Source organism: Melanostigma gelatinosum, assembly GCF_949748355.1.
Source record: "Melanostigma gelatinosum genome assembly, chromosome: 24".
Taxonomy (NCBI): Eukaryota; Metazoa; Chordata; class Actinopteri; order Perciformes; family Zoarcidae; genus Melanostigma; species Melanostigma gelatinosum.
The window spans coordinates 10,326,542-10,350,750 of record NC_136657.1 but is presented as its reverse complement, the minus strand read 5'-3'; the positions used below and the strand labels follow the sequence as shown (position 1 = coordinate 10,350,750).

At 45.2% G+C, this 24,209-nt stretch overlaps 3 protein-coding genes across 3 annotated transcripts; 1 reads left to right on the top strand and 2 right to left on the bottom strand.

The window, feature by feature from the left end:
• The first annotated feature begins 646 nt into the window (after nt 1-646).
• On the top strand, nt 647-3,613 carry sumo1 (small ubiquitin like modifier 1). Its single transcript, XM_079296252.1, has 5 exons — nt 647-751; nt 1,101-1,175; nt 1,601-1,678; nt 1,821-1,892; nt 2,132-3,613. The coding sequence occupies exons 1-5, from the start codon at nt 740-742 to the stop codon at nt 2,198-2,200; spliced, it is 306 nt and encodes a 101-aa protein (XP_079152378.1). The 5' UTR covers nt 647-739; the 3' UTR covers nt 2,201-3,613.
• Nucleotides 3,614-4,717: 1,104 nt separating this feature from the next.
• LOC306797494 (claudin-34-like) lies at nt 4,718-5,440 on the bottom strand (the record flags this gene model as incomplete). Its single annotated transcript, XM_079296859.1, has 1 exon — nt 4,718-5,440. The coding sequence occupies one exon, from the start codon at nt 5,438-5,440 to the stop codon at nt 4,718-4,720; it is 723 nt and encodes a 240-aa protein (XP_079152985.1).
• A 3,798-nt stretch (nt 5,441-9,238) lies between these two features.
• Nucleotides 9,239-23,890, bottom strand: LOC306797020 (protein Shroom2-like; the record flags this gene model as incomplete). Its single annotated transcript, XM_079296178.1, has 10 exons — nt 9,239-10,446; nt 10,525-10,797; nt 10,924-11,098; nt 11,520-12,020; nt 12,355-12,930; nt 13,889-13,938; nt 14,160-16,431; nt 16,543-16,665; nt 22,954-23,102; nt 23,699-23,890. The coding sequence occupies 10 exons, from the start codon at nt 23,888-23,890 to the stop codon at nt 10,174-10,176; spliced, it is 4,584 nt and encodes a 1,527-aa protein (XP_079152304.1). The 3' UTR covers nt 9,239-10,173.
• Between the last annotated feature and the right edge of the window lie 319 nt (nt 23,891-24,209).

Below are 24,209 nucleotides of genomic sequence, written 5' to 3'. Positions count from 1 at the left end.
CATGTTGAAAACACTTAACCGGATATCTTATTTTTTATTGTTGTGTACTTGACAGATCTTAACCCCCCAACAAAAACACAACCTGTGACGTCAGAGACATAATAATAATAATTTTAAATAGTTTTTATACATGTTTACAGGCTGGATTTTATGTGATGTTGTCACTTTTCTGTTTTATTTCTGTTTTATTTTTATTTGTTGATTTTACTTCATTATTTTACTAAATAAATAAATATATATATATATATATATATATATATATATATATATATATATATATATATATATATTGTTTTATTTCTTTCTTAGTTTATTTGTATCGTATCGATTGTCTCACTGAGCTTTCTGTTATTGTTATTATTGTCTTGTTTTTGCTGCTTTGTCTGTAAATTCTGTTTTTAAGGTGCTATACAAATGAAGTTATTATTATTATTCTATTCTTTGCTATCACAGTGCACATGGCCAATCAGAACATTTGCCCCTAAAAAATGGCAATGTTTCCAATATTAAACCCTATTACTATGTAATAAAAACGTCACTTCCAGTGATCCACACTCCGTACCAGTTGGTGACGGTAATGCGCCAATTCTAACCCTTGTTTGCCAACCGCCAGTAAACCTAAAAAAAAGAAGTAGAAGAAGAAGAGAATTCTCACAACATCAAGCTAAGAGCTGCGATTGAAAGCTAGCGTTAGCTGCATCTATTGTCACTCATTTTAACAGCATAAACAGAGGGAAACATGTCAGATACGGTAAGATATTAACTTTAGAGAGTCTTTATTGTTCATACTCTGCTTTAAATTTAAAAGTGACAAATGATAGTGTCTGTGTGTGGCTGGTACCTCGTCTCTGGTTAAATAGCATGCTAACTGATAGCTCGTGGAGCTTCAGGCCCAGAGCTACATGCTTATATAGCAGTTTAGCTCTGCGGCTTAGTTTCAAAGTTCAGCTATAAAACAATAAGCGAAACCAGAATTATGAGGCCGAACCATTCCCATATCTAATAACAGTGGTGTATCAGCGACAGTAAGCATTCGGGCCTATTTGTAATGTGTGTGGCGTTTAACTGTTTTAACTGTTTATTTGTTGTTGTGTTTTAAGGAGACAAAACCATCCAGCCAAGACGGGGGGGACAAGAAGGATGGAGAGTACATCAAACTAAAAGTGATCGGTCAGGTGTGTATGAATGCAGGGATGATGGATGTGTCTCATTGATCATAACAGGAGTATTAAACACTGAACACAAGTTGTTGATGTGTTATTGTGTCATCAGTGTGGTGTGTAGGCTCTGGTTACAGCTCTATAAATTACTCTGTGGAGGTTTGATCTGCAGAATGTTTGCACTGTGGAAATCAAGTTATTTTAACTTAAACGTATTAGCTACATGTTTTGCTTTTGAGGAGTTCATCTTGAACAGGTGTTAAGCTGTGTGATGTATCCACAAGACTGAAACTATATTATTTAAACTATAATTTCCTGTAAGTGATTTGGTTTTATTCAGATGTCGCTTTCTTTGGACTTCTTCCAGTAATGTTGTTATTTTGCAACAACAGAAAGCTGTCACGCTGCTTCTCATTATCACGTTCTCTCTCTGCCCACAGGACAGCAGCGAAATCCACTTTAAGGTTAAAATGACGACACATCTGAAGAAGCTGAAGGAGTCTTACAGCCAGAGACAGGTCTTTGGTCTTTTTAAATTACTTCTAACTAGATTTTTGAGTCTGAGGATTCACAGGCTAACTTTCTTTTTAAATATGTCAGATCAGCTCCAACAGCACCAGAGGCCATTATCTCAGATTGGTGTTGTGTTGTTTCTTAAAGGGTGTTCCAGCAAGCACGCTACGGTTTCTGTTTGAAGGACAGAGAATCGCAGACAACCAAACTCCAAAAGAGGTAAACCTGTCTCTCCTGACTTCAGCGTCCCTTCAGCCTTCAGCTGAACTTTCTATAGATCCAGATGGACGTGTGTTTCTTTAATACTTTGACATACTAGTTAGTTATGGAGACATTTACTTCCTGTTTTTAATCATTCATTCATTCTTGGAATGATTAACTGCAATCATGACTTCCATGTCTTACATGACTTGCATGTCTTTCCAATATGTGTCTCCTCTGCTGTTTGTCCATGGTAGCTGGGGATGGAGGACGAGGACGTTATCGAGGTCTATCAAGAACAGACTGGTGGACTTTGGCACGATTAAACCTCCTGCATTTCTACATTTATTTTTTCTTATTTTGTATTTTATTTTGTATGTATGTACGTATTTTTGTTCAGTTTCAAACCATCTGGATCAAAAGTGACTCTTATCAGGGCTTCCATGTTTGAGGACAGTTGAACAGACGAGGAAAAGGACAGCGGGTCTAATATTTCCTTTTTTGCCTTCTAGAATTCAGCAATTGCTCCGCACGCTGTTTTGGAAATGATTGTAATAACCGATCAAGTTTAAATAGTTCAATTCAAATGTGAGAATCTCAAGATGTGGCGTCCTGTGTTGTTACGCTGCGTCACTTGGTTTGGTGCATTCTGGGATTTTTGACCTCAAGGTGATTGAAAACGTTTTGATACTAAGTGATCAAGAAGCGATGATTTGACTATTCTAGAGCGATGAGAGCACACGGACCCACTACAGTCCTGCTTTCCTCTTCAGTTTGAGGTGGCTGAAGCAGAGCTGGGTCCGCTGAGCAAATAGGTTTTTGGATGCACTGTTCCTTTAAATCTGTGTTTGACGAGCAGTGATAAAAAAGCACTGGCACCATCTTCTTTACAGGACATTGATCAACAATGCACTCCTCTTCATTTCTGACTCAAAGCTAGATGTCAAAGATCCAGTCGGGCAGTTCAATCCACACGTCTTCTGGACAACATTCAGGGCATTCACAGACGTTCTTACCAGAGTCACTCCACATATTATGTGCTGATATACAGCTGGGTTACTGGTCAGTCTGTAACTAACCTTAACACCACACGTAAAGGAAAGCAGTTCGTCAACATCTGTTTCGGCATGTTTTGCATTTACAGCCTCTGTGGCGTTTCAGAAAGTCATAAGTCATAAAATTGTAAAAAGATAATAATTGACGCGATGCGGTAACATTTGAGAGTTCAAAAACACATTTTAAATGATATTTGTGCTTTACTTGTGTATGTTGTATGTATTAGAGTGCGTTTGATTGATATGCTACATGTATCTGCAGTGTCTTTTATTTATATTAGAGGGGTTGGTTCTGTAGCGATATATCTAAATATATACCCGATATGGAAACGTTTTTGCTCGCTGACAGTCATGCGGTGTTTAAACTCAGTTTGTTTAAAGTAAAATCTTTCAAATAGTCATCTACGAACAGTGACATGTTATTATGTGGTGTCAGCGCTTGTTTTTTCAGCTTTTCTTTGTGTTTTTTGGAAAGAAAGTCTCACGCTGTGCTGTATGAAGTTCCTCAAGAAGGTTAGGATCACGAGCAGCCCCAAACTGACCAACGGTCCTCATCACAAGCACTCAAACAGCCAGCGTGTGATGGTTGAACCACAGCTCTGGGACATCTTCCTGTTCACTCGATACGAAGTCATGTCGGCTGCCTCTACTTACTTTGTTTATGGATGCTGAAAAACATAATGCGCGGCGCATTATGTTTTTCAGCATCCATAAACAAAGCTTCTTCTAAAGCCTTTTCTAAATGAAGGCGAGCGTTGGTTCTACTCGATTCTTGTCATTTCTCAGCGGTGTCCTTCAAAGTAAAAGATGTTCTCAACCCGACCGACTGTTCATCTTTCCTTTGGTGCGCCGGTGAACAGGAAGGGCTGTGATTTGAGCCATAGCGCTGATCCCAGTGAGGCGAAGGGACTGTTCATCGTCAGAGGAGCATTGATTCAGATGGTTTGAAATTCTGGAGATGAGCTTGTTGCTTTTTTTGAATAAAATATTTAAGAAAATACTGCTGAGTGCTTTTGTTCTCAGTACTCATTGAAGGAATGTAAAAGTGTCCGAATCCGACAGCTTCAGATTCTCGCTAATTCAATGAAACGGTGCAGTTTGTGCCCACATACATCATGCTTTCATTTACTTGAAATCAGGAAGCAACTCATACTTTGTAAAATACGTCAGTATGACGAGGTTAATGCAACCTGCCACTATTCAGTTAACGTACACAGCATCATATCTGCTAAACATATCGATGAAAGTATCGAAAAGCTTCATTTTCTATCTCTTTATATCGGTTAAAACAGCTGGTATTCTATTAACATAAATATATATCTTGAATTATTTAGATAAACAGCCATATAAACACATTTTTACATTTATTCATGTCATGTGTCTCAGCTATATATATATATAACATTAACATGTTAGCATTTAATATAACAGCACTGCAGCTTTACGCTGAGAAAGTTAAATGAGCGTTGAATGTTGTTCTATAGATCCACATCATACCGAAACAAAGAAGCAAAAACAAATCGTGAGCAACTTGTACGTTTTAATGTCATCTGATTAAGTGCTGCTGTCATTCAACTCATCCTCCAGAGTACAAGATCAGACGAGTCACTGTAAACAATGAGGGCGCTGAATGAATCAAATCAGGTGCAATGCATGTCGGAAACCAGAAGCTGATTTACTTTTCTTTCTTCAGTTCAATCTCATTTTGCAAACCTGAGTATTTTGAAGTCGTCATTGGAATTACTTTCCTCTGTGACCTCATGAGGTTTAAACATCCAAACAGACGGATCACAAGTGTTCGTGAGACTCAAACGCCGGGTTGTGTTCCCCGCCGGCCCCCCTGCTGTCAGTCACTGATTGTGCAGGTAATGACGAGTCCGGGTGCCGCGAGCTCACTGGTAACCTGTACGTACAGAAAATAATCCCAGAGACAACCATGAGGACTGTCCCCACCATCCCGACCCCGATGCCGCACCCCACATGTTGAGAGTCTGGAGCCTGGGGCATTTTAAACTCAGGGGGGAACTTGATGGTCTGATTGGTCACCACTGAGCTCAGGTTCCACAGGAGAGGTATGATGGACATCACGGCCGCCGACAGGCACAGAGCGCCGGCGGTGAAGAACGCCGAGCGGATTTGGGAGCTCTTCTCCATCCCGAAGTAAACGTTCCTCAAGGCGTAAACACCGCCAGCGTTCCCACTAAGCCCCACCAGCAGAGACAGGAGCATGAGAACCTGACCCGCCACGATCTCCGGCGGCGTGAAGGCCTCAGTCGGGCTGATGTACCTGCAGTGCATGACCCTAAAGCCAGGAGTCACATGGGTGTGGCTGTGGAAGCAGGCCCGCCAGATGCCCACCCAGGCCACTCCGGAGGTGATGACCTCCCTGTCAGAAACCAGCCAAACACGCCACTGGATGAGTCCAAGCGCCACGGCGGTGAGCGTCCAGCCCGCGCAGCCCAGCCCGAAGGCGCCGAGCTGGGCGTGGCCAGTGTGAGCCAGGTAGGTCATAGCAGCGGAGCCACGACAGGGCGTCAGGTAACCAAGAAAGTCCTGCTCAAAGTGGGCGTCATCAAGAGATCAAATCCAGGGGGAAGGCTCAGAATCACACTTGGTATCCAGCAAGAGGTCTTTCTCTGCGGCTGCAGCTCTTTCACTCCCTCTCAACCCTGCAGGTCCTCTGAGAGGAAGCAAGCACAAACACAGGTGTTCACATATGAAGGCAAAACATCTCAGGAAATATGTATCTTCTTCTCAAACTATTGGTGCATCAGTTGTGTGAAACAAGCCACATTAAAAAGATATTCAACATGTGATATGATAATCTGACAAGCTGAGTGTGGAGCCCTGAAGTATCATGAGAACAATAAAGCTTTAAAGATTCACAGTTGACGATCACAGCAATTCTCTTCTGTTCAGTAAATCTAAAAATCTAATTTCACACAAAATCTCTCCCCAAAAACGGATGATTCAGGAACGCTTCCTCAGGAGTCGTTTTATTTGCTCAACATTTATTATGGTTGGTTTGAATGTTGATCAAATGTGTCTGTTACACTGCAGAATGTCCACGTTTGATTTTCACAAGTATGAGCTGTTGAATCACCAAATAAATGTACGAGATCCAGTCTCCTCTGGTTTTTATGCATCAGCTAATTTCTTTTTATTTCTGTCTGCTCATGTGCAATAATTATTGAATATTGTCCTTTGACATTTCCCTGCGAGTCTGAAACGGTGTATTTTGTACACGCACCGATAACTTTTAACCATCAAACTGATTATCATGAAAGCAGCATGAGAAGAAGTTGAAATAAAATCCCCAAATGTGGAATAAGGAATAATAAACCAAAAGAAATGATACATCTGACACATATGCGGAGTATATTATTGATATATTAAAGATTAAAGCATTTCAGGTAACTTCATTTGCAGCCTGGAAGTCAAACGTTCGTCTTGTCACGTACCTGAGAGCTGCGTAGTCGAGCTGAGCCTCACACGCAGCAGCACACTGCCTCCAACAACCTAGATACAGTTTCCCGTCACGTTGTGAAACTGCAAATGATTGACAGAACATACACCCTGATGGAGAAGCAGGGTGTCACTGTTACTGGAATCTAGTTTCATATTCGTCACTTTCTTTTTATTGCACATTTTACAATTTCACCTGGTGTATCGATAAGAGCTCAGGGGTCCAAAACTACATTTATCTTTTGTTCTTCCTGTTGCGGGCCATTTGCAGATATGAAATAATGTGATTTGTTGTAGAAATGTACGAATGATCTCGTTACAAAGAGAGTAAAATCAATGTTAACAGAATGTGTTTGAAGAGCAACAAAGAAGTTGGTTTGTTTGTTTGTAGAAAGTATCATTTAATGGGTTGTGTTTGACGATATGTCAATATATTACTAAATTAGTATTTGCTTTTAAAGTTCAGGTTCATTTGTCAATGGGCAGGTAGAAACAGAATGAAATATGATACGTTAGTTTGAAAAAGCAATAAAACTGCATCATTTTACACATAATCTGTAAAGCACCAACAGTTACATCAGACCTGAAGGCAACATGAAACACAGTCCAGTGAAATAAAACATCACTGGAGAAAAACAAAATATGAAAATAACTTCGACATTCATTTTGCATAACTCAAATCCGAACACGCGGCTTCACACGCTTATTCTAGTTCAGTTCCATCCCCCACAACTGAAAGGTGAAGTCATGGTTTGGGATAAATGAAAACATTGCGTGTGGTGACGGTGGCGTCTGAAAGAAAGACCGACATGTTTGCTGGTCCTTATTCCCACACGCTATACTCCGAATAAAACTCCCGATCCTTCACCCGGTCCCAGCGTCTTGTAAAAGTGTAAGAGGACGTTGAGCAACAGATTCAAATACGTCATCGAGATCTTCTGCGTCTGTATGTCACATGATTATGAAAGACTGTATACAAGCCGACAGTTAAAGAGATCCCGAGACAAACTTCAATCAATAAACATGGACGTATTTAAGAGGAAATCAAAGTTTCAGTGTGTGCTTGTGATCGCCTCGTTTTGTCAGAAAATGAAGACATTTCCCTGAAGTTCCTGCTGGTCTGGTATCAGATCTGGGAATAATCTCCGTGTCTCTCTCCTCTCCCACCTGCCCAATCAAAGCAAACACTATAAACTCTGTTTGGCTGTTTCAAAGGTTGCAACTGGACCATAAACTGAAGGCGTGGTCCGTTCCTCAAATATGCAACGAGTTCAAGACGGGACAGAAGAGCCACGGCATGTTCAAACCCACGACTCATCAAAAGTTAAAACCTGTTCTTGATTGTGCGTCTCCGTATCTTAGCCCAGCATGAGACACTGGACGCAGTCTCATCTGGAAGAAACTGTTCAACATCCAGAACACTCTTTCCAACAAGCCCAAAGCTGTCCTAACTTGTTTCAGTGTTTTCTAAAATAGTTTCATTTTCTTGATTGTGGGGCAGATAGTGTCTAAGACCGGCAGACACGTCTTAATAAAGTAATCTATTTACAACTAAAACAAATAGGGGGGGGAATCTGGAAAGTCAGCAGTGTCAAGAGCAGAATAGTGAAACGGGCCTGGAGACAGAAAACCCAGCGAAAGGCTGACTTATCTTCTGATGAAATGATTTCCACTTTAAATATTCTTACTGCATTGTCCTTACGAGACATGATTACAGAACAAAGATCTCTGAGCTTTATCATTTTATTGCCTTGTGTGTGCACTTCATACATGTGTGTGGGGGCCGTACACAGCGCCCACTTCAGTCCATGAGGTTCACAGTGGTGGGAAGCTACAGCAGGCACGTCTTCAAATAAATATACAGTCAAACCAGAGAGTAAAGTGCTAACTGTTCGATGAACCTCCACAGAAACACCAGCTGTGCCTCAGTCCTTTAGAGAAGTCACTCCAGAAGGAGATGCTCTGTAAAAATCGACCCTTATAGAAAGAGATGCTTTGTTGTGAAAGCAGGAGCTCTAACTTGATATCATGGCTGTCAGGAGGTTCAACAGGAATCAAACTCTTCATTTTGTCAGAAAACTAAAAATAAGTGAAAATAAATTCCTGGGGAAACAATTCCCCTTTCTCCATAGAAGCTTTCAAAAAGGCTGCCAATAAATTACGAAGAGATATCGATACAACTTAAAACACACCTGGTGGTCATGAATTACAAACCCAGCCACATGCAGCTCATGATGCATATTAAATACAACAATTCAGAAACACCAAGATGACGAAGCGGGGCCGGAAACACTAAGATAACGAAGCGGGGCCGGAAACACTAAGATAATGAAGCGGGGCCAGAAACACTAAGATAATGAAGCGGGGCTAGAAACACTAAGATAACGAAGCGGGGCTAGAAACACTAAGATAACGAAGCGGGGCCAGAAACACTAAGATAATGAAGCGGGGCTAGAAACACTAAGATAACGAAGCGGGGCCAGAAACACTAAGATAATGAAGCGGGGCCAGAAACACTAAGATAATGAAGCGGGGCCAGAAACACCAAGATAATGAAGCGGGGCTAGAAACACTAAGATAACGAAGCGGGGCCAGAAACACTAAGATAACGAAGCGGGGCCAGAAACACTAAGACAATGAAGCGGGGCCAGAAACACTAAGATAATGAAGCGGGGCCAGAAACACTAAGATAATGAAGCGGGGCTAGAAACACTAAGATAATGAAGCGGGGCTAGAAACACTAAGATAATGAAGCGGGGCTAGAAACACTAAGATAACGAAGCGGGGCCAGAAACACTAAGATAATGAAGCGGGGCCAGAAACACTAAGATAATGAAGCGGGGCCAGAAACACTAAGATAATGAAGCGGGGCCAGAAACACTAAGATAATGAAGCGGGGCCAGAAACACTAAGATAATGAAGCGGGGCCAGAAACACTAAGATAATGAAGCGGGGCCAGAAACACTAAGATAAGGTTGAGAACATCTGGTTTGTGTGTTTGACTTTTCTATTGCTGCTTTTCTCTTAACTCTCATCTCTGGAGGGGTGTCGAAATGTAAATACATAAACAATAAAATATGATTCTGATCAAAGTTTTAACCATCTAAAATCAGTGTTTGAGTATTAAACATTCATCTTGGAGTAAACGGAGATAAAACGCCTCCAAAAGAGGAATATAAAATGTTATAAAACATCAGTGAACCACGAGTACAATGACTTTAAAATGCTAAACTCTGGACTAAATGTACATTTTGGGGATTAATATTTATATTAAGAGTTTCTGGTGCAGCCGACTGGAGAAGGACTGAAAGAGAACATTACATATTGTGTTTATCCTCCTCAGTCAATAGAATACATTGTTACTGTGAACGTTTTTTAGGAACCTTCGACCTTTTAAGGAACTCAGGAAGTCTAGTTTATTCAATCATTAATACAGATGCATACCAAAGCAGAAGAAACAAATGACAACACAACGTCTGTGTTCTTGTCTAGTCATCGTGCAAAAATTGGGCCTCGAGGAAGCCGCCGTTGTTTACTCTACTTTAGGTCAAATAGACCCAATTTAGTTGCTGCGGCTCCTTTGATCCTGCAACCATTTGGTTAAAAAGGGCCACATGGGTAATGTAGTATTCATATCTGAAAAACAGTACCACTGGCATGAAATGCCCTCAAACATGAACAATTTAACAAAGACGTTCATATCAAAATGCTACATGTAGCTCCTTCAAATGGGCCTCCATTGATCCAGAAGAACCGGATGCTTTTCCAGGTGAACGGTATCAGAACAGCGGCCTCTGCTCCAGCGGCAGACTGTCCACCAGGCACTTCAGCTGCTCCTCGCCCAGCTTGATCTTGTCCTCCAGTTTGCGCTGCTCGATGATGAGGGCTGACTTCATCTTCACAAAGTGCCGGTAGTCGTCCAGGCTTTCCGTGTCCAGGTGGGCCTCCATGATGCCGGACACCAGCCGCTCCCGACGGTCCAGGTTCTCCTTCAGCTCCTTGGCGTCTTCGTGCTGCTGCATCAGCAGCTTACGCTTCTCTGTCAGGGTTCGCTGATGAATGATTGATATGAGGCATGAATCAGTACATATCTCAACAGATTCAGTGTTTTCCCTGCCCTCGGCTGTTACCTTCTCCTCTGGCGAGGCCTCGTCCTCCAGGGTGTTGAGAGCGTTCTCCACCCGGGCGAGCCGCCCAGACAGCGACAGCAGCAGGCTCACCACCTTGTCCAGGTCGCCCACGAACATGCAGAACTTGTCGAGCTGGTTGGCCTGACAGAGACGCTGCACGGTGGCCTCCACCTCCCGGCCCAGCGCCTCGTTGTCCTCCACGTCCTCCTGCAGGCTGTGCCGGGCCTCCCGCAGCACCTCCAGCTTCCTGGCCAGGCTGGAGATCAGCTCTTGCTGGTGATTTTGAAGAAAACACATGCAGAGCATTAAAACTACTGTACGGCAACACAAATTCAAAAGCAAATATCTGTAGAGAATGAGTGATTTAGGCTGTTATAAAATACCACATACTGTCTTCACCTTTTTACCGGCGAGGTCGACGTCCAGCTCGTCCTCAGAGTCCTGCTCCTCCAGCTGCTCCTGCATGTCCTTCATCTTGATGAGGAGCTCGGCTTTGGGAGCCGATGTGTTGTAGTAGGAGGAGCTGGGGACCAGGGAGGCTGCAGCTGATGCAGGCAAGTCCTCATCCTCCCTCCTGAGAGACACACACACAGCTTATTCTTACAATTTTGCTTTAATTAATTCCACCTTTTCTAACTGTATTTATGATCTACTTGTTAGAGAAGTCATGTTGAATGAAGAAGATAACTGTAATGAGACATTTGTCCACCAGAGGGCAGGCTGATAGAGGTGGGACAGGCTGGACTGGAACACTTTTATGAGTCTAACACCGAGTTTGTTCATTTAATTATTCATTTCCCGGGTGTTTCTTTTGTTAAATAATATTTAGACACCGTAAGGTTTTCCTTTAGATTTATAATTGATTAAATGCCAGAGAAGCTCACATCATGTTGATCTCTATTCCGATTCTGAAATGAAATCACAAAATAGGTGAACGGTTAATCAATGATTGAAAGCATGTTGGTACTCCTGGCTGCGCTTGTTAAATGTCCCACCTGTCCATGCTCCTGGGGGATGAGGTGGGCAGTCTGGAGCCAGAGGAGGCCCTCCTGCGCTGGTGGCTCCCCTCCAGGACCTGCTCCTCCGTGGGGAAGAGTCCTTCCATCAGGTCCATGGTGGTCCTCCTGCCACTCTGGTCCAAGATGTCCACCAGGGACTTGTCTTTTCCCATGATGTCCCTGGCCAGCTCCTCTCTCTTGGCGTCCTCCTCTGAGCGCTGAACCCCTGCTGGACTCGACTCCCGGACTGAGACTGAAGCCTGAGCCGGGTCCTGGCGGGTGTAAGCGCTGAACAGGGACGAGGCCTGGCGCTGCGTGGTGCTCAGGGAGGGGACGTGGACCGGAAGCTCAAAGGCGCTGCGGGTCTCGCTGCTCTGAGGCAGGTAGGCCCGGCCCTCACGGTCCGAGCTGGACTCGGCGTGGACGATCCTCACCGGGACCTTCCTCACCGGACTGTTCAAATCCATCTCAGCCAGGAGCGTCAAATCATTTTCTGACCTGGACAGGAAACAGATTTCAGTGTTAAAGCCTGAAATTATTCATCTTCTAATCTCAAACATCTAAAAACATGTGATTCTGGCAATGGAGACCATTGTATTCTAAATGTGTGGTCCTCATCATGTTAGCGCTTCTCTTAAGTTAATATATTCCCAACATGCTGCGTTTAAGTTGCTGTAAATTTCACATTTTTCAAGTTCAACCTAAAGTCTTGTTTTGGGAACATAATACATTCTAACTGGACGATCATCTTTCCCCTCTACTAGAAGAGAAAAGCTTTACGTAACGAGGGGCGGTGAGTAAAACAGGAAGCCCTTTTTGCCAAGTGGCTTACCCGAGAGACGAGTCGTCCCGCACGGCCGGCGGCCTGTCGGTCAGTCTCAGCGGTGCAAACTGTGGAGAGGGAGACCGTGCAGCAGCCGTCCAGGAAGAGAGCAGCGAAGAAGAGGAAGGTGGCTGCGGTAGCTCCTTCTCCACCTCGCTGTCTCCACCTCCTCTGCTCAAGTGGGCTCTGGACGTGCTGCTGAGGTGAGGCGGGCTGGCCGGGGCGGGGCCAGCGTAGGAGTTCTGGGCAGTCGCATGGTGCTGGCTGTCAGAGCTGCAGCCGGACAGAGGCTGGAGCGCTGTCGGGTCTGCCCGGGCGCCAGCGAGGAGTTCCTGGGAGGAGGATGTGGTTTCTGGGCCTAAATGGGGCCTGGGCGGAGGCAGGAGGCCCTTCGTTTGTGGAAGATGAGCTGGATACTGGGATGCTGGGCTGAGGCTGCGAGGGCCAGAGGAGTGTGTGGTGTGGGAGGGACTGGCAGCGTCTGGTTTGGTCCTGTGGTCGGCGAGGCCCTCGTTTCTGGGGACTGACGGGGCCGACTGTGGGCTGCGGTCGGGCTGGCATCGCAGCCTGCTCTCTGTTTTTCCTCTAGGAGGTGAAAGTAAAGACAAGCGGCATCAGTAGATGTTTACCTTCGTTACAAAAGAGGTTCAACAATTGTCTTCCTTTATGAAACTGTTCAAACAACGATGTTTGTTTGTAGAGCAAGAAGTCTGCACTTCTCCTTTAAAAAACCCGTTTTGAATAACTTTCAAAGACGTTGAATATATTGACATCTCAAGAAGGTTCACACACAGGCCCTCATGGATACAGTGTGTGTTCAGCGGCACCGGAAAGAACTCAACTCAGAGTCAGAAATAGTTTTCTGGCAGCTCTGTGTCGAAAATCGAGGAGGTTGTTCATTTACTTTACCGCCATGTTTGCCTCGCTAACATGTTTGTTTACCACTTGTTGGTTCAGAGGCTTTCGAGGCGCGTTCACAGCGAGTGTGTGTGTGTGTGTGTGTGTGTGTGTGTTACAGTTTAGGAAACCTGAGCTACGGGTGTAATCCAAACTGTTTGGATTACACCCGAGCAGAGACGGAGATAAGGGCACGGTCAGATTTAAAGAAACATTTCCTCTAAATAAGTATCATCACGCATCGAGTTACAGGATTTAATTCTCTGACATACAAACTGGATTTTAAAAGGAAATATTATTCTATATCTATAATCAGATATCTTTGGCCTCTTCAAACTTACCGTCCTGTTCGATTAAGATCAACTTTTAGCCGAGAAAGCGACCATGAACGAAACTGAAAATTGTTCATTTTCAAAAGCAGCTGTAAATCACCTGTAAATGCACACTTTTGTAAATGTCGGCGTCGTTTACAGGATTCCAGAAGATACTGTTCACCTCAACAAGAGATAATGTTAGGAAGAGATCTCGTGTGACAGATAATAACATCTTCCTTTTAGCTGAGGAAACCTGGGAAAAGAAACTGTTCCGTCTCTGCTCTGACATCACACCACTCAAATGAAACTTCATATGCATTCCTGAATCTTACCCGGCACTGCTCTGCTGGCTGTCAGGGTCTTGCCATTGCGAAGGAATATTCTGCAAAAGAAAGGTCAAAGACTTCTTTGCTTAACTCTGCAAATCCCTTCACAAGCGCCACGATGAAAGCATCCAGTCTGACTTAACACCGTAACAAAACACAGCTTTAGGTTGTGTCATCACCACGAAGCATCTCATGTTAGCAGGTCTCCTGCCTCCATTTGGTTCAAGAAATAGACTTCTCTCATCGTTCAGTTACACAAACACCCGTTCATTCTCACCTGTGTATAGAAGTCTGCAGAGGGAGAAGATCGGGATCTCTCGTGGACGCACACAGCCTTCTCCTCACCATCGGCATCCAAGATGTTCTCCGCTGAGTGACACCTCCCTTGCGTCTTGGCCTCTGATGACTTCTTCTGTTTGTTCCACGTAGCCTGGTACTCAGCGAAGGTCCCAAGCCTCTGCTGCTCTACCAAGACCTGCTTGTGTCCAGGGCTGAGGTGCTCTGCAGATGGGTGAGCCTCCTCCTCTGCACAGGGACTTCTCTCTTTGGGTTTGCCCATCTCACAAAGGTCCGCGTTCAAGTTTGCACCCCGACTGGACTTCAGCACGGGCCTGGAAAATGCCGGTTTGGCCTCAAAGAACTTCTTCCGCTCTCCGAAAGACCCTGTCTGAGGTTCTCCCTCCACTCCCACTTTGTCTATCTTGTCAGGCTCTGAGAAGGAGTGCATCCTCTTGGCCAGGGGGAAGCGTTTACGTCCTCTAACGCGTCCATTGGAGGTTTTAACCACCGGCGCCTCTGGTCCAAGAGGCTCCAGGTCCCGTCTCTGGAAGGAGGTGGCCTGGAGGACCCTGGCCTGCGCCTCTTTCAGGTGGTCCTTGTAAGTGTTGGAGAAGGAGACAGCAGAAGACATGGATGTCTTCGTGGATCTCCACTCCTCATCCTCATCATCGCATGTCAGGGTTGCAGCGCTGCGGCTCTTTTGCAGCTGGGCTCGCTTCTGCTGGATCTCATTGCGGAGGGTGGTGGCATAACGGTCGCTGCGGCGATTCGATTTTCCACTGCTGGCGGCCATGGTGTCACCGGCATCCTGTGTTGCGCCCGTGGTCGTAGCTGCTGGTTGCCTCGCGGCCAGACTCCTACTCTCCTGGGCCAGGGAGTGGAGGAGTGGGGTTTTCAGGGGGGATATTCGGTGGTCTTCTTGCGGCACCCAAGGGTCTCGGTGCCGTGAAAGACCGACCTTAAGATCGTTACTTTGATGTGCTGCGACGTGTCTTTTCGTGTCATTCGCGTGCCCTTCACCTCTCTTTGCAGCATCCTCCGAGCTTCGAACAGAAGGTTCAGAGGTTTGGCGGTCAAAATGTAGACCGTTCCCCAGATGGGAAGGGCCACTGCGCTCCTTATTCTCACTGTAAGGCAGCTGCGACTGAGGTAGAGAGTATTTTGTCTTACCGTTGGTCTTCAAGGAACTCTGGTAGCCTGGTTCATTGTCGTTTACCCGTTGCGGTTTCTCCATTTCCGCCCTCCGGACCTCTACTTTGCCGTGCCTAACCTGGAGCTCAGCAGTCTGAACCGAATGCTTGCCTGCCAGACCGTAGTATCTGTTGTGCCCCCCGTTCTCCTGGTTTGGGTTTGCAGCACAACTCGCCATGGATGCTGTGGAGTGCCTGACGTGTTTCCGGCTGAAGATGTTTGTGGGCAGATCCTGGAGGCTGCGATAGTAGCTCCCTACACTCTGAATCTTGGTAGGAGGTGCTGACCTGGTCTGCATGCAGAAGGGACTTTCGTCACTGGATTGCCTCTGGTGGGCAGGCGGCTGGGTGTAATGAGACTGTCTGACATCATTGCTGGACAGCGAGAAGAGTTTGTTGGGGTGCAGCTGGTTGTGGTCAGCCGCCGTGTTGGGATGGAGGAAGTCTTTGGTGGGCAGGGGGTTGAAGCTCCGTCTCGCCTCTGAGGTTTTCTCCTGCTGAGATCTGAGGTTATGTTCTGTCAGTTTTTCAATAGACCTGCCGTGGGTCTTTGCTGCACCGCTAGGCCCTTCGGAGTACGGGAACACCTTTGTGGCGGCAAAACTGTCACTGCGCAGGGGAGGCTGTGGGGGAGGAGGCTGGTCCTTCTTCTCTGGTACCTGCCACAGCGGGCCTGCGCCGGAGACCCGAGAGGCAGACTGCTCCTCGCCCCGTGATCCCTCCCAGCCTCCGTTCCCCAGCATCGGCTGCAGGTATCTGGGCCGGGCCTCAGCAGGCGGACCGGCCTGCTCAAGGCCCTTGAAGAAAACGTTTTCAGTGCTGGTACCCTTCCTATCAGGTGTTCTGTGGTCATGAACAGGAGGGCTGGAGGTGATGGAGAAACAGCTGAACCCGGAGTCTCTTTTGCCTCCTGGTCCACAGAGCGGCTCATCACCGCTGATGTATTTATTCGGGGAAAGACGACGTGGTGGGAAGGGACGAGAGGGACGCTCCACTTTCTCCATGTTGGTCCGTGAGCTCAGCTGGCTGGTTGGCTGACACTGGGAGTTCTGGTCCTCTTGATTGGACCACTCTTTGGCCCTGGTGTGTATCGTCAGAAAGAAAATGAGAGAGAAGAAAGAATATCCTTCACACAACAAACAATCTATTCTGCCCTGTTGAACGCTGAGAAAGAGAAGCCCGGTGTCTCACCTTGCTTCATGTTCTGGCTGCCAGGCAGGTGCCGTGGCGGCGTCTCGCCTGGCGGCCTCCGACTCCTCTTCTGTCAGTTTGGAGGAGTGCCAGGAATGGGGGCGTGAGTTGGGCTCATTCTTCCTGCGAGGCACAGAGGCAACCAAACACTTGAATCAAGGGAGTATTTGACATTTCAGCTGCAGACTTTAATGGTAAAAAAAACAATTCCAAGCATGTTGGCACCCCGATGATTCTCCTTCAAGGGTCCACCGTCACTCAGGGGTTTCTTTAATAATGTTCAATATTCCTGCTTCAGCAACAAATACATATCCGTTGAACAAGTTGTTTGTACAGGAGATAAAACATTAGCAGATGAAGAGTCAGATCCCAAAACAATATTGATCAGTCGTCAGGCCTGGAAATCTAAATGATTTCTCATGTTTTGTTAGATTATCGAAGCTAAAGCTAAACTGATAACATCACCAAACTCGTACGTACTCTTTGAAGCGGTTTTTCCTGGAGAGCATGTTGAAAAAGAACACAACATATTAAACAAGAGAAATAATATTACAACACATCAGCTTCATGACATGAAAAACAACCAAAAGCTGAGGAGGCTGAACATCACCGGGACGAACACGACTAAAGGTTTGGACAAGCAGCACACTTATGAATAATACGTCTTACACAGAATACAAGGGAAGGAAGGAGCACAACGCACAGACTCCATCACTTATATGTTCACGGAGAACTACCAGCAAACACAATGACACGAGGCTGGCTGACGGTACCTCATCGAGCTTCGCAAAATCTTGGCGAGGAAGCTCCTCGCCACACGAACCTCGGTTTCTGACGGCATTGTGTGTGGTGATACAACATCAACCATGTTAGCCCTGATGGGCAGCGAGTGAAGGAAGGAGAAAGAGGAGAAGGGGTAGGAGGTAAAGTCAGCGTCAAGACACATGACAAGACATCGAATAATACAATCCTCTTCTTTCTGAAGCAGAGATCTGCTGAGGGCCTGAAGTTAGACAGCTGCCAACTGAAAAAGGCAAACGTAAGACAAACCAGCCCTCTGCTGATGATGACGCCCCTCTAATGATGTCTGATGTTGCATTGAACTACTGCTCCCTCATTAGGACAATCTGTGTTTTTGAAATTCCGACATGTCGCTGCAGTTTGGATCAAATCATGGAGAATGATGTCCAAGCAGGCTGGAAACGTCCTGTTGTCTGTTGGGTGGAACCTCTTATTTTGAAGGGCTTTGACAACAGGAGGAGACGGATCTGACCCAGCCATATGGCCCAGACGCAGCTTAACTGCTTAGCTTTTGGAAAATGTTGTGAGACGGATCCACAACCACCATAACCTCCCTTTCAAACAAGTTCTAATGTGTAGCTTACATTTCGGTCATGGTACAAAATGAAAGCTCTTAAACTAGACTGTGATCATTTTTTAAAAACAGTATCATTCAGTGTTATTTCCCAAGTTCAAGTGTCAGGTGGATGTGAAATATCGCAACCAAATGAGATTTAATTTGCTTGGATTGAGACGCTGCATTCCTTCGCTGAAGGAATGCAGCCAGAGATACGTCTACGTTAGCCATCTCAGGAGTCAGAGTCCAATGAAGAAAGTACTTCTTTCTGACTAACAATACTTCCACTGTCTGATTTCCTGCGTGTAATACCTCAAGAGACAGAAGAGATATTTGGTACCAATCAACTGAATGGCACTGTTGTGGTTTAAAGCTTTGTGGATTTTGCTATTCAGCAAAAATTGATTCTTATTTTACATAATTACAACAAACAGAAAGTCAAAAGAATAAGGGATGTTGTTGAATCGTATGCTTGCATGGTACAGTCTTTGCATGCTCAGTTGACTAAAACACGAATGGAGGTGTACCAAATACTGTAATCATTTACCTGCAATTACTCGGCTTATTCATATTTTTATTGGAGCCTTCCTCTGAATTCACCGTTTCATATCTGCTCTTTTCTTGGAAATTATAAATGTAAAATTGTGTGTTTTGTGTACCGAGATAAAAACCAAAAGGATTGTAAAAGGATACGTTTCTATTCAGGTTTGCTTTTATTTTCACTACTGTTACTTCAACTGAATAAACCTCTCTTTGCTCAGTGCGACACACAAAGTGAGAGTTGCCTCCAAACAAACTCCTGCACAATAGAAATGCAAATGTCACTTTTTCTAAAGCGCCGAAGGTCTATTGTCAGGGGATACAGCTGCTCTGTCAGATACTCCACAGGAGGAGACGCCACCGCTCACTCCCACCACACACTGAAGAAAGGAACAGGAAGCTGAAACACAGCTGACCCAACATTCGCCATCGAGAGCATTTGATAAACCTGAAGAAGTGCCGTGAGAAAGGAACTCAAACGTATCAGCAGTGAGAATGACGAGCTCAAACAACTGGAGGAGAATAAGTCCACGTTTGTTCAGAGACTTCTGACGCTATAAATGTACATTCTGTATCGACACCATACAGGAAGCACTGAACAGGTGATCAACAGAAGACCTATCTCCAAAGAGAACATTGAGAGCGATTGAGTGATTTCTGCGACACAGTCTCCGGTTCTGGCTTCTCTCGCATCGTTTCATATCATTATCAACTGAAGAGACTTTACTTTTGAACAGTTGATCGAACAAAACAGGACATTCAACTTCATCCATTTGGGTTTTAGTAACTTCATTTTTCACCGTCTTCTGACTAAATGATGAATCAATGAATTAAAAACAGTAACAATCAAACATCTTATTTTTAAGTCATCCATGATTTAAGTATTAAAACCTCATTTATTAACACGAGCAGTAAGAACGCTCAGTAGAAATACCTGAAAGAAGCTGATTTGTATTATAAACATGTTGAAAGGAGCTCAACCTGTTTGGGTGTCTCTTAATGAAGTGAAGCAACAAATCGTGTAAACTTACCAACTACCTCACACCGTTTAGAGTTCTGTTTGTGCTCTACATCAGTCCTGGTTTCAAAAAGGACACTTCCACTTCACTTCTGCACAGCCGACTCCTTCAGAAACACAAAGAAAAGATCCACTTTGACACCACGACTCCCACCAGCCCGAGGCCTCTGAGAACAGGACTCCGCCCCCTCTTCCTCCTCTTCCTCCTCCTCCCAGCATGAACACAAACACACTGCACCTTGTGCTGCGGGGGAGATTTCCTCGGGGATTATGAAGGGGGATTTGAGGCGACGGGGAGGAGTTATTGTTCTGCAGCGTCCTTGCTGTAATCTGGTGTTTGGGCTGCAAGTTGCTGTGCCTGCAGAGCCGCTGGGGCTGCTGGGAAAGTCTAACAGGACGCGAACACAGCAAAAGTCATCGGTTGGTAAAGAGATAAAAATAAAGTAGAAAAATGTAACAACCACTTCTGCTGCCAAATCTAGTACAAGCTGTGCATGAGCCTTACAACAAGGAAGTTACAGATCTTATCAAGTCACTTTTATAAGAGTCGACCTTGTTCTTAAGAGTCTATCCTGATTAACCAAAAAGTTCAAATCAAATGCAGGATTCTCAGGCTGAATCTTCCTTTTGTATGGTAGACGGAGAACTTGCTCAGATATCTTACTGCTGCAGAGATCGACCGTATTTCAAGTGGCTCTGGTTACATTTCTGACATTTCAAACTTGGCTCTGACGATCAGATTCTGACAAACAGGTATCTTACGTCTGTGCATTCCATCACCACCCTCCATTTCACAACCCTGTTTTTCTGCTGAAGATCTCCTTCAGTGTCCTTGTCAGGAAACATAGCACAGACAGGAATGTGTGGCCCGGGTCACAGTCTGTTTAGAGAGATACCAGCAATGTCAGGCTGAGGGGGAGGAAGGAGGAAGGAGGAAGGAGGCAGACACCGAGAGACGACTCCACCATGAAGAAACTCCTCCACCGGGGAGGAGAGGCTGCACACTCGTAGTTCAAAACACAAATCATGTGCGTTTGAAGGGAAGTCAAGTTATGGCGATCCAGTGATGCACGAGTAGTGAAGCGACGCGCATGTGTGAGATATTTAGAGAAGGCCGAGGCCAAACATCCAGCAGCCTGCGAGGACGACCCCGCTGAGCTCCGAACACGACGGCACAATAGAAAGTGCGAGCGTCATCACAGCTGGGCTTATCGCTGTGCCACTGCTGCACCGGCAACAGAAAAATAAAAGAGGAGGGAGGGAATAACATGCACGAACTTTGACACAATGCAGACCTGAAGATGAGCAACAGCTGGAACATCTGGCTCTGTCCTCACTAAATCTACACGGACATCAAGCCAACAATGGCTTTTTGATCTGTGTATATAAACCTCACCACACGACACTGCAACAAACTATGATTCAAATTATCAATTCAAAAATGATAGAAAACATTGAAAAATGCCACAATTGAAGGGTAAGAAAGTGGGGAAATATGTTGAATATTTATGCTAAATATGAAGATTTTCAGGGTTTCTCTGCATTGCGAGATAGTGACAATATCAAAAACAGACTTATTCCCCATAAACTGCTGCATTTAGAAGAGGGAGAGAAGTCTAGTGCACATATCCAAAGACAGAGTGAGATCTGGATCCAGGACATTCATAATAATTATCTGCATGCTTTGTAGTCTGTGAATGAAATGAATCCTCTGTGTGTGTGTGTGTGTGTGTGTGTGTGTGTGTGGCAGCAGGTTAAAGAGCTGTAAGAGTGATTTCCTGCCTTGTAAATTCACCGTGAGCATCTCTGCTAAAGATGAAGAATCAGTGAGACACGTAGAAAGACTTGAACATCCGTTTACCTGCTCTGACGTTGTCCTCCATCTCTTCTCAACCTTCAGATACGTCCTCAGCGCTATCAGAGCAGTGAGTCAGCTCTTCTTTTTAAATGTACAGCTGGTCCTTCTGGGGAAATGCCTCTCAACCTGTATGTGTCTTATAGACGAGGAAAGCCTGCTCGCACACCGCTTCCTGATTTAATGCCACTTGATAAAAAGAGAACACAAAGAGAGAAATTACCTGAGAGAGAAGCTCTTCTCTTTTGTCTTCTAAAAACCAAACGTGTCCAGAGCAAGAAGAAAGGCAGACAGGAGCGTCCACTCTGTGCTCGTTGGAGTAGCCAAAGCCCCTGAAAACAATGGGCTCTGCTGATATGGCCTATCCCACTAAGCAGTGTCAACTCACCTAGGCAACGTGGGCCGTACCACTCCTCCTGCAAACAGGGGAGGACGCCCGGACTGAGGCAGCTCTCAGGGCGACTCTACCATCTCCCAGTGGGAGTCGTGAAATGTCTCCTCTCTAAACGAGCCTGGCGTTCGCTCTCTCAACCCGCTCACAGCCGGAGCTTCCTCAGCAGAAGCAGCTTGTGAAAACACACCACTGCTCCACCTTTGCCTCCTGTCGACTCAGCCGCTCTGAGCCCACCATGGTGGCTTTGCAACTAGTAATTGGATTCAGGCTGTAAGACTCTGTTGCCATTTGCCAGCGAGCATATAATTCTGCCAGTACAGGACATCGATAACACATGTAGGAAAGAAGAAGCAGGTAGTTATTCCTGTGGAGAGGCCCAGAGGAAATGAACACAGAACAAAAACAACAATGAAGCAACGAGACGTGATAAGATTAGATTATTCTGGTCTTTAACCTTTTAAAACTCGGAATTTCTGTAAATCACTTTATTCGCATTCCTTAAAATGTCCCCGTTTTGGATCTTCACCAGAATATAAAAGAAAGATCTGTGGAGTAGAATCTACGCATTTCACTCATCAGCACAACGGCCTGAAAAGCTTTGATCGTTATCAGAGTAGTAACCCAAACACCGGGACATAATTCAGAGTTAAGAGAGTAAAAACAAATATATCCTCACTTAGAAGGCCGTCACTGTGAAAGTATTTGGTGCTGATGATCAAAATGTTCCTTCAGGACACAAAACAACACAATTGGCTCAAACCTCCACAAGGTGGCGCTAAATCCATCAGAGCGCCATTCTGTGGATACACGCTGCAAGATGTGCTGGACTGAAGCCGCGGAACAACTTTTAAACATACGTCTGTGTTGAACAAAGGAACCTCATGATGAATTCTTCTTCAATGTATTGTTTCTTTAACAGTGTCGCCTCCACAATACCTGCTTTTGTTTCACCCTCAAACAAGCAGCGAGAGGCCCGTGTGTGAGGACGGCTCGGCCTTCTCTGAACCCTCAACACAAGAATGAATGGTTGGTGAAGACGCATGATGCGATGTCAGGGGTGTTACTTCTTCGACATTTTCTCTTCAAACGTTTATAAGATGCAAGGCACCAAAATGTGTCGTTTAAGTTCATCTGACTGGTCCGATTTATACTCTTGTATTTGTTCTTTCATCAGATAGTTCCTGATTCTATCTTAGATGCCGCTTGTTTTCTCTAACTAAAGGTATTCATGTCTGCTGTTGTCGTACCTTCGGACCACCAGGGTCAGGGTCTTGTGAGAGCTCTTCACCAGACAGATGGCCTCCTGACGGGAGCCACTGAGGGGAACCGCGTTCACGCTCACCATCTCATCGCCGGCCTGGAGACAGACTGCCGCCGCCACGCTGCCCTCCTCCACCTGAACACACACACACACACACACACACACACACACACCACATACAGTCAGGGCATTGAAATGCAGTGGATCTGAAGGCTCCTTTACTGACTTAACGTTGTACATACGATGCATTAGAAGGTAGGAGTTACAGAAAGCTTTCTGCTGGTTTTGAATGGCTGCAACAACCATTTCTATTTCTTTTCTCAGCCATCTTTTAAGGTGGACGTCTGACTTTCATCCTGACGTGGAGGCCGGCAACCTGAGCGCTCTGATTAAATATTAAATCCTGTTCCTCCTGTAACCTGAGGTAGTTGCACCGTTTACCAGCTATAACGGCAGGCGGGAAAGGTTCCCGGTATGTTGCATTACATTCAGAATGTACATTATAATCCTCATATAATCCTCATGAGCTCTGCCAGGTCTTTTATTAGGGTTTATTTTACAAACACTCAACGCATTTACACAATGATGTCTTTGTCATATATCATAGTAAAGTGAACATCTTGGGCTTTTGGGCAGGACTGACTGTGAAACATGAAGCGATATGATGATTCATATCACTGAACACAGGGCTGAGTGTTGTTCATCTTTATAGCTGTAAAACTCTCTCTTACCTTTGTGACGACCAGAGGCTCTCTGTGCTCGGTGCCGCCCCTCAGGGTGAAGCCCCACGGGGCTTTGCCTCGGAGCAGCATCTCCACCAGCCCTTCATCCTCCTCCGAGCCTCTCCACACGTCCACCTTCCTCCTCCACTGCATCCGTCCTGCTGAAGTTATCAGGTCGTCTCTGCAGGCCACGGCGTCCATGATGCCTCCGGTTCAGTGGGCTCCATCAACAGCAGCTCACTCTGAAAGATTCTGCATTTATTGAGGCTAAACATCCACAATTCTGTTAAAATCTACTTCAGAAGGATACTTCAGTAATATCTGAGTCCCCACAGAAACATGCAGGAGGTTTGACTGCTGTAAAATGTCCTGTTGGTATGCATACAAATATTAACTTATATTATTAATATCAAAGCTAGAAGTCGAATGATTAGTTGATTGTCAGAATATAAAACAACTATTTTAATAATCAGTTTCCATCAAAGAGAATATCTTTATGTTTCGGATATTTTAATAAGCG

Excerpts from the sequence above, each read along its gene's own strand:
- sumo1 (XM_079296252.1), top strand. Across the intron at positions 1,679-1,820 it reads AGTCTTACAGCCAGAGACAG|GGTGTTCCAGCAAGCACGCT; the intron begins GTCTTTGGTCTT and ends TGTTTCTTAAAG. Across the intron at positions 1,893-2,131 it reads ACAACCAAACTCCAAAAGAG|CTGGGGATGGAGGACGAGGA; the intron begins GTAAACCTGTCT and ends TGTCCATGGTAG.